Source organism: Triticum aestivum, chromosome 7D (genome assembly GCF_018294505.1).
Source record: "Triticum aestivum cultivar Chinese Spring chromosome 7D, IWGSC CS RefSeq v2.1, whole genome shotgun sequence".
Classification (NCBI taxonomy): Eukaryota; Viridiplantae; Streptophyta; class Magnoliopsida; order Poales; family Poaceae; genus Triticum; species Triticum aestivum.
Window position 1 is genome coordinate 140,250,646 of NC_057814.1, and position 17,225 is coordinate 140,267,870.

The window sequence follows — 17,225 nt, forward strand, 5'->3', positions numbered from 1 at the left end:
AAAGGTACATTTACTGAAGTTGTAACTTTTGAGACTCTAAAAGCGACATCTAAGCTCGTGGCCTTGTTGTTTATCGGTCCATTCATTATTTTATTTAGCAAATTTTGCAACCAGCATCACTTTAGCTTAGTATTTCAGTACTTACGTCTTAGTATCTATGCTGGTATGGTCTCTCTTTATGTCAAACCAAAATGACTGGGATTACGAATCAGCATGCAAGAACAAAGCAATATAATTGGGTTCACGAGTCAAATAATATGTTAGTGAATCAGAGTCAGCGGAGAAAAATTACTAGGTTCACAAACCAAATATGTACCCAGCGAACTGGGAGGTGGCAAATCACAAAAGAAGCAAATTCTGAATATGGTAACCATGATTTCAACAATTGCAAGTATCTAAAAGAACTTGAATCACTAACAGCGACAACAATAAGAATATGGTTAAATAAACACATCACCGCAGACCAGTTCCACATCTAATATGACATCAGGTCCAGAAGCATTGAAGTCGAGTCTATCTCAAAATTTATCCATTAGCTGTGTAAACCTAAGGCCAAATTAACTGCATATAAATCAACCATGTTCACTGGAAATGGCACTCCACAATCCATGTCTATCTAGATGCTGATCACATTTGTTGCTCTGCTATTCGTTAACTAGGCGGTGTTACACAGTATCACCCATAGCAAACTGATGAACATTCGAAACATGGGTCAAGGGGGTGACAAACCTTAAAATGTTATTCCAACACGACAATCCAGCAACATGCTCCCAGACCAAGCATGCACAGAGTCTCTTTTTCCATCTTGTCTTTTCAGGTAGAAACTTCATTCGGCACCTTCTCAGCACAGTAAGATGCATAAGTTGCAGCAAGGCCTGGAATACTCTTCTCATAAGGATGCACATACTTGTCCAGAAACTTCTTCTCAGTTAGTGCAACAATAGAATAGAAGTCAAGCTCAGGATAAAGCAAATCCTTCGAGTTGAGAATATTTAGCAAGGAATGCCGTGGCAGCAACCGGCGCTCATAGCTATACATGACCAGAACTGGCCTTTGAGCTATATAGGGTATCTCCAGCCCAACATCCCTTGTCAAGAAATTCACAGCTGTCTGCATCCTTTCCTCGGACATAGTGAGGATACACGGCATCTTCCTCACAGCAGTCAACACATCATCCTGTGACCAACCAAGCATTTCAAGGATCCCCATTTTCCTGTCAATTTTCTCCTGGCTCTGAAACGCGAACGCCATGATCGCATAGCGAAACATTGGGGAATCCCGGGGCACGCCAAGCTTATCGATGTATAGCACGGCACTCTGGACGTACTCGGGGAGCCGAGTGAGCACCCGGGTAAGGTATGTATCTGAAAATTCTTGGACACTTATCCCGCATTGCTGGAGGATGGCCAGGTTGGGCTTGGCGACCTTCTCGAGGTCCGCTCCGAGGATGCCGCCGTTCACCTTGATGGCCCCGAGGAGCTTCTCGAAGGAGCCGAAGACCGGGAGCCAGAAGGCGAGGTTGGGGCCGAGGGAGGAGCTGCGGAAGGTGGCGCGGGCGAGCGGGATGAGACGCGCGATCTGGGAGCGCTTGAGGCCGAGGACCGTGAGCTCGGCGACGCGCTTGGCCAGGTTCAGCTCCACATCGGCGCAGAGGAACTGCGGGTCGGCGGCGACGATGGCGGCGGTGCCTGAGGGGGAGATGCCGAGCGCGGCGAGGAAGGCGAGGACGGCGTCGATCTTGGAGGGGGACTTGAGGTGGGCGAGCTTCTTGGACGCCTTGCGCGCCTTGGGCCGGGAGAGGCCGCAGGTGGTGACGAGGTAGTCCTCGACGGCGAACGGCTCTGGGGATGCGGGTGCGGTGGCGGCGAGGAGGCGGTGGAGCGGGGAAAGGGGCGAGAGGGAGGGTGTGCGGACATGAGATGCGGAGAGGAAGAGCTTCCGGAGATGGAGCATCGCGTCGCGGCGGCGGCGGCGGCTGATTGACCGCTAGGCGTTTGGGATGTTGTAGCTGTAGGGTTTTTGCACTCCAAGTGGCCGATTTCTCGCTGTGCCGCTGATGATGTAAAAATAGGTGTTGTAAGTATAATTCATATCATAAAGTGTTTTTTACATTTGAAAATGCTAACTCCAACAGATGATATATATTTGATGATATAAAACTACTACTTCAATAGATAGATCATCTACAGCCGGACTTTTCAAATCCGGAAAAATGCCCGCGGACACGCTCAGGCGCGTTCGCGAACACTAATCGGTTACGTCTCAAATAATGCAATCCATATCTGGACACCTCAATTATCATATCTAAAATCTATAAACTCATGCAACTATGTCAATGCACGCACATCGTTCGGCTACTCCATCATACTACACTAAACATGCCATCGGACTACTAAAATTTGGCATGTTTGGCTATGGTGGAGATCATCCACGGCTGCCCTTACCCTTCCCGGCGCCCTTACCGTCTTTCTCGCGGAAGTACCGGTCGAAGACGCGGTAGGGACCGAGTCGGGTCTGCTCGTCGCCGGAGTGTCCTTGTCGTCGATGTCCTCCGTCAGAGGCAGTCCGTCCATGGCACAGATCGCCCGATTCCGCTCCCGGGCGAGGGCGTGCGTGTTCCTTTGCTGCCATTTCTTCAAAATGCGGGCGCGAATGGCTTCCTCCTCTGCGGCCGCCCGCGCCGCCGCATCAGCTGCCTCCGCCATTTCCGCCGCCATAAGGGCCTCGACGGCCCTTATCCTCTCCTTCCCATGGCGGGCTGCCCATTTCCGATGGGACTCATAGTTTGCCCGACCGGTGATGGGCAAGGAGAGATTTTTCAGATGCCGGGCCCGCGATGATCCAGCCCACGGGACCCGAGCGCCCGTTGAGCCGACACAATGGAGTCACGTCGGACATATCTGTTCGTCGGTCGGGCATTGTCCTCCCGGGAGCGGCGGAGTGCAATGCGGACCGCCATTGCCTCCTCCAACCCGCACGGGATGACACCCCAGTCGACGGATCCGGATTGGTCGGAGTCAGATCCGCTGCCCGCCATGCCGGAGACGGCAGGATGTGAGCTCGGGTGGCGGAGGGAGTGGAGGGCAGGGGAGTGTGAAGTTGCTAGGGTTTGGTCCGGCGAGCGGATGGGGACGAATATATGTGGGTCGGGTGAGCCAGCGTGGACCGGGTCCGACGTGGCAGACGCGCCCGGTGAAGGAAATATGCCCTAGAGGCAATGATAAAGTTGTTTTTTATATTTTCTTATATCATGATAAATGTTTATTATTCATGCTAGAATTGTATTAACGGAAACTTAGTACATGTGTGAATACATAGACAAACAGAGTGTCCCTAGTATGCCTCTACTAGACTAGCTCGTTAATCAAAGATGGTTAAGTTTCCTGACCATAGACATGTGTTGTCATTTGATGAACGGGATCACATCATTAGAGAATAATGTGATGGACAAGACCCATCCATTAGCTTAGCATAATGATCGTTTAGTTTTATTACTATTGCTTTCTTTATGACTTATACATGTTTCTCTGACTATGAGATTATGCAATTCCCGAATACCGGAGGAACACCTTGTGTTCTATCAAACGTCACAACGTAACTGGGTGATTATAAAGATGCTCTACAGGTGTCTCCGGTGGTGTTTGTTGAGTTGGCATAGATCAAGATTAGGATTTGTCACTCCGTGTATCGAAGAGGTATCTCTGGGCCCTATCGGTAATGCACATCACTTTGAGCCTTGCAAGCAATGTGACTAATGAGTTAGTCATGGGATGATGCATTACGGAACGAGTAAAGAGACTTGCCGGTAACGAGATTGAACTAGGTATGTTGATACCGACGATCGAATCTCGGGCAAATAACATACCGTTGACAAAGGGAACAACATATGTTGTTATGCGGTTTGACCGATGATGTCTACTACACAACCTTCTTCTTGTAGACGTTGTTGGGCCTCCAGGTGCGGAGGTTTGTAGGACAGTAGCAAATTTCCCTCAAGTGCATGACCTAAGGTTTATCAATCCGTGGGAGGCGTAGGATGAAGATGGTCTCTCTCAAACAACCCTGCAACCAAATAGCAAAGAGTCTCTTGTGTCCCCAACACACCCAATACAATGGTAAATTGTATAGGTGCACTAGTTCGGCGAAGAGATGGTGATACAAGTGCAATATGGATGGTAGATATAGGTTTTTGTAATCTGAAAATATAAAAACAGCAAGGTAGCAAATGGTAAAAGTGAGCGTAAACGGTATTGCAATGCTAGGAAACAAGGCCTAGGGTTCATACTTTCACTAGTGCAAGTTCTCTCAACAATAATAACATAATTGGATCATATAACTATCCCTAAACATGCAACAAAGAGTCACTCCAAAGTCACTAATAGCGGAGAACAAACGAAGAGATTATTGTAGGGTACGAAACCACCTCAAAGTTATCCTTTCTGATCGATCTATTCAAGAGTCCGTAGTAAAATAACACCTTAAGACACAAATCAACCAAAACCCTAATGTCACCTAGATACTCCAATGTCACCTCGAGTATCCGTGGGTATGATTATACGATATGCATCACACAATCCCAGATTCATCTATTCAACCAACACAAAGAACTTCAAAGAGTGCCCCAAAGTTTCTACCGGAGAGTCAAGACGAAAACGTGTGCCAACCCCTATGCATAAGTTCACGAGGTCACGGAACCCGCAAGTTGATCATCAAAACATACATCAAGTAGATCACGTGATATCCCATTATCACCGCAGATAAGCACATGCAAGACATACATCAAGTGTTCTCAAATCCTTGAAGACTCAATCCGATAAGATAACTTCAAAGGGAAAACTCAATCCATTAAAAGAGAGTAGAGGGGGAGAAACATCATAAGATCCAACTATAATAGCAAAGCTCGTGATACATCAAGATCGTGCCACCTCAAGAACACGAGAGAGAGAGAGAGAGAGAGAGATCAAACACATAGCTACTGGTACATACCCTCAGCCCCGAGGGTGAACTACTCCCTCCTCATCATGGAGAGCGCCGGGATGATGAAGATGGCCACCGAAGAGGGGCTCCCCCCTCCGGCAGGGTGCCGGAACGGGTCTAGATTGGTTTTCGGTGGCTACGGAGGCTTGCGGCGGTGAAACTCTCGATCTAGGTTTCTTTCTGGAAGTTTTGGGTTATATAAGAGGTGTTGGAGTCGGGAACAAGTCAGGGGGGTCCCCGAGGCGGCCACGAGGCAGGGGGCGCACCCAGGGGGTAGGGCGCCCTCGTGGTGGCCTCGGGACTCTCCTGGCCAACCTCCCGTACTCCGTGGGCTTCTTCTGGTCCAAAAATAATCTCCGTCAAATTTCAGGTCAATTGGACTCCGTTTGGTTTTCCTTTTCTGCGATACTCAAAAACAAGGAAAAAAAACAGAAACTGGCACTGGGCTCTAGGTTAATAGGTTAGTCCCAAAAATCATATAAAATAGCATACAAATGCATATAAAACATCCTAGATGGATAATATAATAGCATGGAACAATCAAAAATTATAGATACGTTGGAGATGTATCAGCATCCCCAAGCTTAATTCCTGCTCGTCCTCGAGTAGGTAAATGATAAAAATAGAATTTTTGATGTGGAATGCTACCTAGCATAATTCTCAATGTAATTTTCTTTATTGTGGCATGAATGTTCAGATCCGAAAGATTCAAAACAAAAGTTTAATATTGACATAAAAATAAAAATATTTCAAGCATACTAACAAAGCAATCATGTCTTCTCAAAATAACATGGCCAAAGAAAGTTATCCCTACAAAATCATATAGTCTGGCTATGCTCTATCTTCATCACACAAAATATTTAAATCATGCACAACCCCGATGACAAGCCAAGCAATTGTTTCATACTTTTTATGTTCTCAAACTTTTTCAACTTTCACGCAATACATGAGCGTGAGCCATGGACATAGCACTATAGGTGGAGTAGAATGGTGGTTGTGGAGAAGACAAAAAGGAGAAGATAGTCTCACATCAACTAGGCGTATCAACGGGCTATGGAGATGCCCATCAATAGATATCAATGTGAGTGAGTAGGGATTGCCATGCAACGGATGCACTAGAGCTATAAGTGTATGAAAGCTCAAAAAGAAACTAAGTGGGTGTGCATCCAACTCGCTTGCTCACGAAGACCTAGGGCATTTTGAGGAAGCCCATCATTGGAATATACAAGCCAAGTTCTATAATGAAAGATTCCCACTAGTATATGAAAGTGACAACATAGGAGACTCTCTATCATGAAGATCATGGTGCTACTTTGAAGCACAAGTGTGGTAAAGGGATAGTAGCACTGCCCCTTCTCTCTTTTTCTCTCATTTTTTTTGTTTTTTTGTCCTTCTCTTTTTTATGGCCTCTTTTTTTCTCTTTTTTTTATTTGGGCTTCTTTGGCCTCTTTTATTTATTTATTTCTTCCGGAGTCTCATCCCGACTTGTGGGGGAATCATAGTCTCCATCATCCTTTCCTCACTAGGACAATGCTCTAATAATGATGATCATCACACTCTTATTTACTTACAACTCAATACTTAGAACAAAATATGACTCTGTAAATGCCTCCGGCGGTGTATCGGGATGTGCAATGAATCAAGAGTGACATGTATGAAAATCATGAACGGTGGCTTTGCCACAAATACGATGTCAACTACATGATCATGCAAGGCAATATGACAATGATGGAGCGTGTCATAATAAACGGAACAGTGGAAAGTTGCATGGCAATATATCTCGGAATGGCTATGGAAATGTCATAATAGGTAGTTATGGTGGCTGTTTTGAGGAAGGTATATGGTGGGTGTATGATACCGGCGAAAGGTGCGCGGTATTAGAGAGGCTAGCAATGGTGGAAGGGTGAGAGTGCGTATAATCCATGGACTCAACATTAGTCATAAAGAACTCACATACTTATTGCAAAAATCTATTAGTTATCAAAACGAAGTACTACGCGCATGCTCCTAGGGGGATAGATTGGTAGGAAAAGACCATCGCTCGTCCCCAACCGCCACTCATACGGAGGACAATCAATAAATAAATCATGCTCCGACTTCATCATATAACGGTTCACCATACGTGCATGCTACGAGAATCACAGACTTCAACACAAGTATCTCTCAAATTCACAACTACTCAACTAGCATGACTCTAATATCACCATCTTCATATCTCAAAACAATCATAAGGAATCCAACTTCTCATAGTATTCAATGCACTTTATATGAAAGTTTTTATTATATCCCTCTTGGATGCCCATCAAATTAGGACTAAATTCATAACCAAAGCAAATTACCATGTTGTTCTAAAGACTCTCAAAATAATATAAGTGAAGCATGAGAGTAAATCCATTTCTACAAAATAAAACTACCGTCGTGCTCTAAAAGATATAAGTGAAGCACTAGAGCAAACGACAAACTACTCCACAAGATATAAGTGAAGATCAATGAGTAGTTGAATAATTATGCAACTATGTGAAGACTCTCTAACATTCAAGAATTTCAGATCTTGATATTTTATTCAAACAGCAAGCAAAACAAAAGAAAATAAAATGACGCTCCAAGCAAAACACATATCATGTGGTGAATAAAAATATAGCTCCAAGTAAGGTTACTGATGAACGAAGACGAAAGAGGGGATGCCTTCCGGGGCATCCCCAAGCTTAGGCTCTTGGTTGTCCTTGAATATTACCTTGGGGTGCCTTGGGCATCCCCAAGCTTAGGCTCTTTCCACTCCTTATTCCATAGTCCATCGAATCTTTACCCAAAACTTGAAAACTTCACAACACAAAACTCAACAGAAAACTCCTAAGCTCCGTTAGTATAAGAAAATAAATCACCACTTAGGTACTATTGTGAACTCATTATAAATTCATATTGGTGTAATATCTACTGTATTCCAACTTCTCTATGGTTCATACCCTCCGATACTACTCATAGATTCATCAAAGTAAGCAAACAACACACAGAAAACAGAATCTGTCAAAAACAGAACAGTCTGTAGTAATCTGTATCATTTGAATACTTCTGGAACACCAAAAATTCTGAAATAAATTGTTGGACCTGAGGAATTTGTCTATTAATATTCTTCAAAAATAATCAACCTAAAATCACTCTCCAGTAAAAAATGGCAGCTAATCTCGTGAGCGCAAAAGTTTCTGTTTTTTACAGCAAGATCGCAAAGACTTCACCCAAGTCTTCCCAAAGGTTCTACTTGGCACAAACACTAATTAAAACATAAAACCACATCTAAACAGAAGCTAGATGAATTATTTATTAATAAACAGGAGCAAAAAGCAAGGAACAAAAATAAAATTGGGTTGCCTCCCAACTAGCGCTAACGTTTAACGCCCCTAGCTAGGCATGATGATTTCAATGATGCTCACATAAAAGATAAGAATTGAAATATAAAGAGAGCATCATGAAGAATATGACTAGCACATTTAAGTCTAACCCACTTCCTATGCATAGGGATTTTGTGAGCAAACAACTTATGGGAACAATAATCAACTAGCATAGGAAGGCAAAACAAGCATAAATTTAAAACTTTAAGCACATGGAGAGGAAACCATATATTATTGCAATTCCTACAAGGATATGTTCCTCCCTCATAATAATTTTCAGTAGCATCATGAATGAATTCAACAATATAACTATCACATAAAGCATTCTTTTTATTATCTACAAGCATAGAATTTTTATTACTCTCCACATAAGCAAATTTCTTCTCATGAATAATAGTGGGAGTGTCATAAGAAACTCGAATACTATAAATTGTTTCCACATTGAAAGAATAAATTTCAGAAAAAGGGTAATCATAATCATGACAAGTTTTATAAATATAATCATCACTACTTTTTATAGCATACGTATCATCACAATAATTATCATAAGTAGCAACTTTGTTCTCATCATAATCGATTGAAACCTCTTCCAAGATAGTGGAATCATCACTAAATAAAGTCATGACCTCTTCAAATCCACTTTCATATTTATCACAATAAGATTCAACATCCTCCAAAATAGTGGGATCATTACTTCCTAAATTTGACACTCTTCCAAACCCACTTTCATCAATATAATCATCATAAGTAGGAGGCATGCTATCATCATAATAAATTTGCTCATCAAAACTTGGGAGGCTAAAAATATCATCTTCATTAAACATAGCATCCCCAAGCTTGGGACAAACATTAATTGCAGCAAATATATTCTCAAACATGTCATTATCATCAAACATAGCATCTCCAAGCTTGGGCCTTTTCATATCATAAGCATAATCACTCTCATCATTAATAGTATGGATAGCACCAATAGTATAGCAATTATCATCATCACAATGAGTAATAGGAGCAACATCATTTGGGAGGATACCTTTCTACCTTTGCTTCTCCGTCTTTTCTTTTTCTTATTCACATCATGTGTGGGTTTAACCCTCTTTTTTGAGCTCCTTATTAATGAGATTGGTTGAATAGAAAGCTCCTCCTCGTTACCTGATTCATCATAAGAAATAATAGGAGGATATTGGGAAGTCTCTTCCCTTTCATTAGTATTCTCTTCATCTTCTATTTGTTTCCTTTTCTTTATGTAATTGGTAGTATAAGGATTTTCAATGCAATTCACCGCACAATACATAAAAATTTCTTCTAGATCAAAATCAAGAAATCTATCAAGATTAAATTTTGGAATACCCTCAGTTATACGTTTCATTTCTTCATACCCCAAAAGAAGACTAAGCTCTTTATGATGCTCAAGGGTAATCAAGTTATCACAATTTTTGGACACGATTTGATCATGAAACAAATAGCATTGGATCTTTAAATGACCATGTTCATTGCAAAGTTCACAAGGATGGCGATAAATATTGAATTTTTCAGCACAATCATCTAGCCTTTCTTGCAACCATTTAGTTTCCATATACTTATGCCTCTTGCAAAATCTATCTTCCCTATTTGGTGTGTACTTCCAAGCTCTATGTATTCTACAAAAGTTGACATGCTTATAAGAGACATTTTCATCATGACTAGTGCAATCATCATTAGTACTATGGATATTCAAAGAATTCATACTAACAACATTGCAATCATGCTCATCTTTCAAAGATTTAGTGCCAAACATTCTAATGCATTCTTCTTGTAACACTTTGGCACAATTATCGGAATCCTTATTTTCATGAAAGACATTAAAAACATGAAGCATATGAGGCAACCTTAATTCCATTTTTTTGTAGTTTCATTTTATAGACTAAACTAGTGATAAAATAAGAAACTAAAAGATTTGATTGCAAGATCTAAAGATATATCTTCAAGCACTAACCTCCCCTGCAACGGCGCGAGAAAAGAGCTTGATGTCTACTACACAACCTTCTTCTTGTAGACGTTGTTGGGCCTCCAAGTGCAAAGGTTTGTAGGACAGTAGCAAATTTCCCTCAAGTGGATGACCTAAGGTTTATCAATCCGTGGGAGGCGTAGGATGAAGATGGTCTCTCTCAAACAACCCTGCAACCAAATAGCAAAGAGTCTCTTGTGTCCCCAACACACCCAATACAATGGTAAATTGTATAGGTGCACTAGTTCGGCGAAGAGATGGTGATACAAGTGCAATATGGATGGTAGATATAGGTTTTTGTAATCTGAAAATATAAAAACAGCAAGGTAGCAAATGGTAAAAGTGAGCGTAAACGGTATTGCAATGCTAGGAAACAAGGCTTAGGGTTCATACTTTCACTAGTGCAAGTTCTCCGAACAATAATAACATAATTGGATCATATAACTATCCCTCAACATGCAACAGAGAGTCACTCCAAAGTCACTAATAGCGGAGAACAAACGAAGAGATTATTGTAGGGTACGAAACCACCTCAAAGTTATCCTTTCTGATCGATCTATTCAAGAGTCCGTAGTAAAATAACACCTTAAGACACAAATCAACCAAAACCCTAATGTCACCTAGATACTCCAATGTCAACTCGAGTATCCGTGGGTATGATTATACGATATGCATCACACAATCTCAGATTCATCTATTCAACCAACACAAAGGACTTCAAAGAGTGCCCCAAAGTTTCTACCGGAGAGTCAAGACGAAAACATGTGCCAACCCCTATGCATAAGTTCACGAGGTCACGAAACCCGCAAGTTGATCACCAAAACATACATCAAGTAGATCACGTGATATCCCATTGTCACCACAGGTAAGCACATGCAAGACATACATCAAGTGTTCTCAAATCCTTAAAGACTCAATCCGATAAGATAACTTCAAAGGGATGTTGTTGGGCTTTATTATACACTTTTATATTATATTTGGGACTAACCTATTACCGGAGGGCCAGCCCAGAATTGTTGTTTTTGCCTATTTCAGTGTCTTGCAGATCAAACGGAGTCCAAACGGAATGAAACCTTTGGGAACATGATTTTTGGAACAAACGTGATCCAGAGGACTTGGACCCTACGCAAAGAAAGCAACCAGGAGGGCACGAGGTAGGGGGGCGCGCCTACCCCCTGGGCGCGCCCTCCACCCTCATGGGGCCCATGTTGCTCCACCGACATACTTCTTCCTCCTATATATACCTACGTACCCCCAAACCAACAAAAGCATCCACGAAAACCTAATTCCACCGCCGCAACCTTCTATACCCGTGAGATCCCATCTTGGGGCCTTTTCCGGCGTCCCGTGGGAGGGGGCATTGATCACGGAGGGCTTCTACATCAACACCATAGCCTCTCCGATGATGTGTGAGTAGTTTACCTCAGACCTTCGGGTCCATAGTTATTAGCTAGATGGCTTCTTCTCTCTCTTTGGATCTCAATACAAAGTTCTCCATGATTCTCGTGGAGATCTATTCGATGTAATCTTATTTTGCGGTGTGTTTGTTGAGACAGATGAATTGTGGGTTTATGATCAAGTTTATCTATGAACAATATTTGAATCTTCTCTGAATTCTTGTATGTATGATTGGTTATCTTTGCAAGTCTCTTCGAATTATCAGTTTGGTTTGCCCTACTAGATTGATCTTTCTTGCAATGGGAGAAGTGCTTAGCTTTGGGTTCAATCTTGCGGTGTCCTTTCCCAGTGACAGCAGGGGCAGCAAGGCACGTATTGTATTGTTGCCATCGAGGATAACAAGATGGGGTTTATTTCATATAGCGTGAGTTTATCCCTCCACATCATGTCATCATACCTAAAGCATTACTCTGTTCTTTTGAACTTAATACTCTAGATGCATGCTGGATAGCGGTCGATGTGTGGAGTAATAGTAGTAGATGCAGGCAGGAGTCGGTCAACTTGTCACGGACGTGATGCCTATATATATGATCATACCTAGATATTCTCATAACTATGCTCAATTCTATCAATTGCTCAACAGTAATTTGTTCACCCACCATAATACTTATGCTCTCGAGAGAAGCCACTAGTGAAACCTATGGCCCCCGGGTCTATTTTCCATCATATTAATCTTCCAACACTTAGCTATTTTTATTGCCTTTCATTTTACTTTGCATCTTCATTATAAAAATACCAAAAATATTATCTTATCATATCTATCAGATCTCACTTTCGTAAGTGACCGTGAAGGGATTGACCACCCCTTTATTGCGTTGGTTGCGAGGTTTTTATTTGTTTGTGTAGGTGCGAGGGACTCGTGCGTGGCCTCCTACTGGATTGATACCTTGGTTCTAAAAAACTGAGGGAAATACTTACGCTGCTTTATTGCATCACCCTTTCCTCTTCAAGGGGAAACCAACGCAGTGCTCAAGACGTAGCAATATCCCATTGTCACCACAGATAAGCACATGCAAGACATACATCAAGTGTTCTCAAATCCTTAAAGACTAAATCCGATAAGATAACTTCAAAGGGAAAACTCAATCCATTACAAGAGAGTAGAGGGGGAGAGACATCATAAGATCCAACTATAATAGCAAAGCTCGCGATACATCAAGATCGTGCCACCTCAAGAACACGAGAGAGAGAGATCAAACACATAGCTACTGTTACATACCCTTAGCCCCGAGGGTGAACTACTCCCTCCTCGTCATGGAGAGCGCCGGGATGATGAAGATGGCCACCGGAGAGGGACTCCCCCCTCCGGCAAGGTGCCAGAACGGGTCTAGATTGGTTTTGGCTACGGAGGCTTGCGGCGGCGGAACTCCCGATCTAGGTTTCTTTCTGGAAGTTTTGGGTTATATAAGAGGTGTTGGAGTCGGGAACAAGTCAGGGGGGTCCCCGAGGCGGCCACGAGGCAGGGGGCACGCCCAGGGGGTAGGGCGCGCCCCACCCTCGTGGTGGCCTAGGGACTCTTCTGGCCCACCTCCCGTACTTCATGGGCTTCTTCTGGTCCAAAAATAATCTCCGTCAACTTTCAGGTCAATTAGACTCCGTTTGGTTTTCCTTTTCTGTGATACTCAAAAACAAGGGGAAAAACAAAAACTGGCACTGGGCTCTAGGTTAATAGGTTAGTCTAAAAAATCATATAAAATAGCATATAAATGCATATAAAACATCCTAGATGGATAATATAATAGCATGGAACAATAAAAAATTATAGATACGTTGGAGACGTATCAACCGATAAAGATCTTCGTAGAATATGTAGGAGCCAATATGAGCATCCAGGTTCCGCTATTGGTTATTAACCAGAGATGTGTCTCGGTCATGTCTACATAGTTCTCGAACCCGTAGGGTCCGCACGCTTAACGTTTGATGACGATTTGTATTATGAGTTATGTGATTTGATGACCGAAGTTTGTTCAGAGTCCCGGATGAGATCACGTACATGACGAGGAGTCTCGAAATGGTCGAGACATAAAGAATGATATATTGGACGATGTTATTCGGACAACGGATGAGTTCCGAGAGGTACCGGGTAATTATCGGAGTGCCGGAGGGTTATCGGAACCCCCCGGGGGAACTAATGGGCCATGATGGGCCTTAGTGGGGAGAGAGAAGGGCCACAAGGGGGCTGGCCGCCCCCCCTTTGGGTCCAAATTGGACTAGTGGAAGGGGGCGGCGCCCCCCTTTCCTTCCCTTCTCCCTCTCCCTTCCTTCCCTTCTCCCTCTCCCTTCCTTCTTCCCCCTTCCTCCAGGTAGAATCCTACTAGGACTTGGAGTCCTAGTAGGACTCCTCTCTCCTGGCACGCCCTACAGGGGCCGGCCGGCCTCCCCCTCCCCTCCTTTATATACGGGGGCAGGGGGCACCCTAGAACACACAAGATCAGTTGTCTTAGCCATGTGCGGTGCCCCCTCCACAGTTTACCACCTCGGTCATATCGTCGTAGTGCTTAGGCGAAGCCCTGCGCCGTAACTTCATCATCACCGTTGCCACACCGTCGTGCTGACGGAACTCTCCCTTGTCCTCAACTGGATCAAGAGCTCAAGGGACGTCGTCGTGCTGAACGTGTGCTGAACACGGAGGTGCCGTACGTTCGGTGCTAGGATCGGTTGGATCGCGAAGACGTTCGACTACATCAACCGCGTTACTAACGCTTCCGCTTTTGGTCTACGAGGGTACATGGACACACTCTCCCCGCTCGTCGCTATGCATATCCTAGATAGATCTTGCGTGATCGTAGGTAAAATTTTGAAATACGACGTTCCCCAACAGTGGCATCCGAGCCAGGTCTATGCGTAGATGTTATATGCACGAGTAGAACACAGAGAGTTGTGGGCGATAATAGTCATACTGTCTTATTTTGATTCGACGGTATTGTTGGATGAAGTGGCCCGGACCGACATTACATGACCGCGTTCATGAGACTAGTTCTACCGACTTGCTTTGCACACAGGTGGCTAGCGGGTGTCTATTTCTCCAACTTTAGTTGAATCGAGTTTGACTACGCCCAGTCCTTGTTGAAGGTTAAAACAGCACACTTGACGAAAAATCATTGTGGTTTTGATGCATAGGTAAGAACGGTTCTTGCTAGAAGCCCGTAGCAGCCACGTAGAACTTGCAACAACAAAGTAGAGGCTGTCTATCTTGTTTTTGCAGGGCGTGTTGTGATGTGATATGGTCAAGACGTGATGATATAAATTGCTGTATGAGATGATCATGTTTTGTAAAAGTTATCGGCAACTGGAAGGAGCCTTATGGTTGTCGCTTTATTGTATGAAATGCAATCGCCATGTAATTGCTTTACTTTATCACTAAGCGGTAGTGATAGTCGTAGAAGCAATAGTTGGCGAGACAACGACGATGCTACGATGGAGATCAAGGTGTCAAGCCGGTGACGATGGTGATCATGACGGTGCTTTGGAGATGGAGATCAAAGCCACAAGATGATGATGACCATATCATATCACTTATTTTGATTGCATATGATGTTTATCCTTTATGCATCTTATTTTACTTAGTACGGCGGTAGCATTATAAGATGATATCTCACTAAATTTCAAGGTATAAGTGTTCTCCCTGTGTATGCACCGTTGCTACAGTTCGTCGTGCCGAGACACCACGTGATGATCGGGTGTGATAAGCTCTACGTTCACATTCAACGGGTGCAAGCCAGTTTTGCACACGCAAAATACTCGGGTTAAACTTGACGAGCCTAGCATATGCACATATGGCCTCGGAACACTGAGACCGAAAGGTCGAACGTGGGAAATGGTTCCAAAGTCGATGTGATCGCCGTCGGCACGCTACCTCTACATCTACCTTCGGGATTAGTTTTAGACCCGAATAATTGTTATTTGGTGCCAGCGTTAAGCATGAACATTATATCTGGATCTTGTTTGATGCGAGACGGTTATTCATTTAAATCAGAGGATAATGGTCGTTCTATTTATATGAGTAATATCTTTTATGGTCATGCACCCTTAATGAGTGGTCTATTTTTGTTGAATCTCGATTGTGGTGATACACATATTCATAATATTGAAGCCAAAAGATGCAAGATTACTAATGATAGTGCAACTTATTTGTGGCACTGCCGTTTAGGTCATATTGGTGTAAAGCGCATGAAGAAACTCCATGCTGATGGGCTTTTGGAATCACTTGATTATGAATCATTTGATGCTTGCGAACCATGCCTCATGAGCAAGATGACTAAGACTCCATTCTCCAGAACAAATGGAGCGAGCAACAGGCTTGTTGGAAATAATACATACTGATGTATGCGGTCCGATGAGTGTTGAGCCTCGCGGCGGGTATCGTTATTTTCTGACCTTCACAGATGATTTGAGCAGATATGGGTATATCTACTTGATGAAACATAAGTCTGAAACATTTGAAAAGTTCAAAGAATTTCAGTGTGAAGTGGAAAATCATCGTAACAAGAAAATAAAGTTTCTATGATCTGATCGTGGAGGTGAATATTTGTGTTAAGAGTTTGGTCTTCATTTGAAACAATGTGGAATAGTTTCGCAACTCACGCCACCTGGAACACCACAGCATAATGGTGTGTCCAAACGTCGTAATCGTACTCTATTAGATATGGTGTGATCTATGTGTTAGGGAACGTAGTAATTTCAAAAAAATCCTACGCACACGCAAGATCATGGTGATGCATAGCAACGAGAGGGGAGAGTGTTGTCCACGTACCCTCGTAGACCGTAAGCGGAAGCGTTATGACAGCGCGGCTGATGTAGTTGTACGTCTTCACGATCGACCGATCCTAGTACCAAAAGTACGGCACCTCCGTGATCTGCACACGTTCAGCTCGGTGACGTCCCACGAACTCACCATCCAGCAGAGTGTTGAGGGAGAGTTTCATCAGCACGACGGCGTGATGACGGTGATGATGAAGCTACCAGCGCAGGGCTTCGCCTAAGCACTACAGCTATATGACCGAGGTGGATTATGGTGGAGGGGGGCACCGCACACGGCTGGAAACAATCAACTTGTGTGTTCTAGGGTGCCCCCTGCCCCCGTATATAAAGGAGCAAGGGGGAGGCCGGCCGGCCCTTGGGGCGCGCCAGGAGAGGAGGAGTCCTCCTCCTAGTAGGAGTAGGACTCCCCTTTCTTACTCCTACTAGGAGGGGGAAAGGAAGGAGGAGAGGGAGAAGGAAAGGGGGGCGCCGCCCCCCCCCTTCCCTAGACCAATTCGGACTAGAGGGGGAGGGGGCGCGCGGCCTGCCCTAGCTGGCCCTCTCTCTCTCTCCACTAAGGCCCATGTGGCCCATGAGTTCTCCCGGGGGGTTCCCGTAACCCTCCAGCACTTCGGTTTTCTCCGAAATCACCCGGAACAGTTCCGGTGTCCGAATATAGC

General features: G+C 43.8%; 1 protein-coding gene across 1 annotated transcript; it reads right to left on the reverse strand.

Moving 5' to 3' along the window:
• Positions 1-421: 421 nt before the first annotated feature.
• LOC123164692 (uncharacterized) lies at positions 422-2,016 on the reverse strand. Its single transcript, XM_044582241.1, has one exon. It carries the CDS (start codon positions 1,951-1,953, stop codon positions 814-816), a length of 1,140 nt encoding a protein of 379 aa, XP_044438176.1. The 5' UTR covers positions 1,954-2,016; the 3' UTR covers positions 422-813.
• Positions 2,017-17,225: the final 15,209 nt, after the last annotated feature.

Coding starts and splice junctions, on each gene's coding strand:
- LOC123164692 (XM_044582241.1), bottom strand. CDS start 1,953: ATGCTCCATCTCCGGAAGCTCTTCCTCTCCGCATCTCATGTCCGCACA.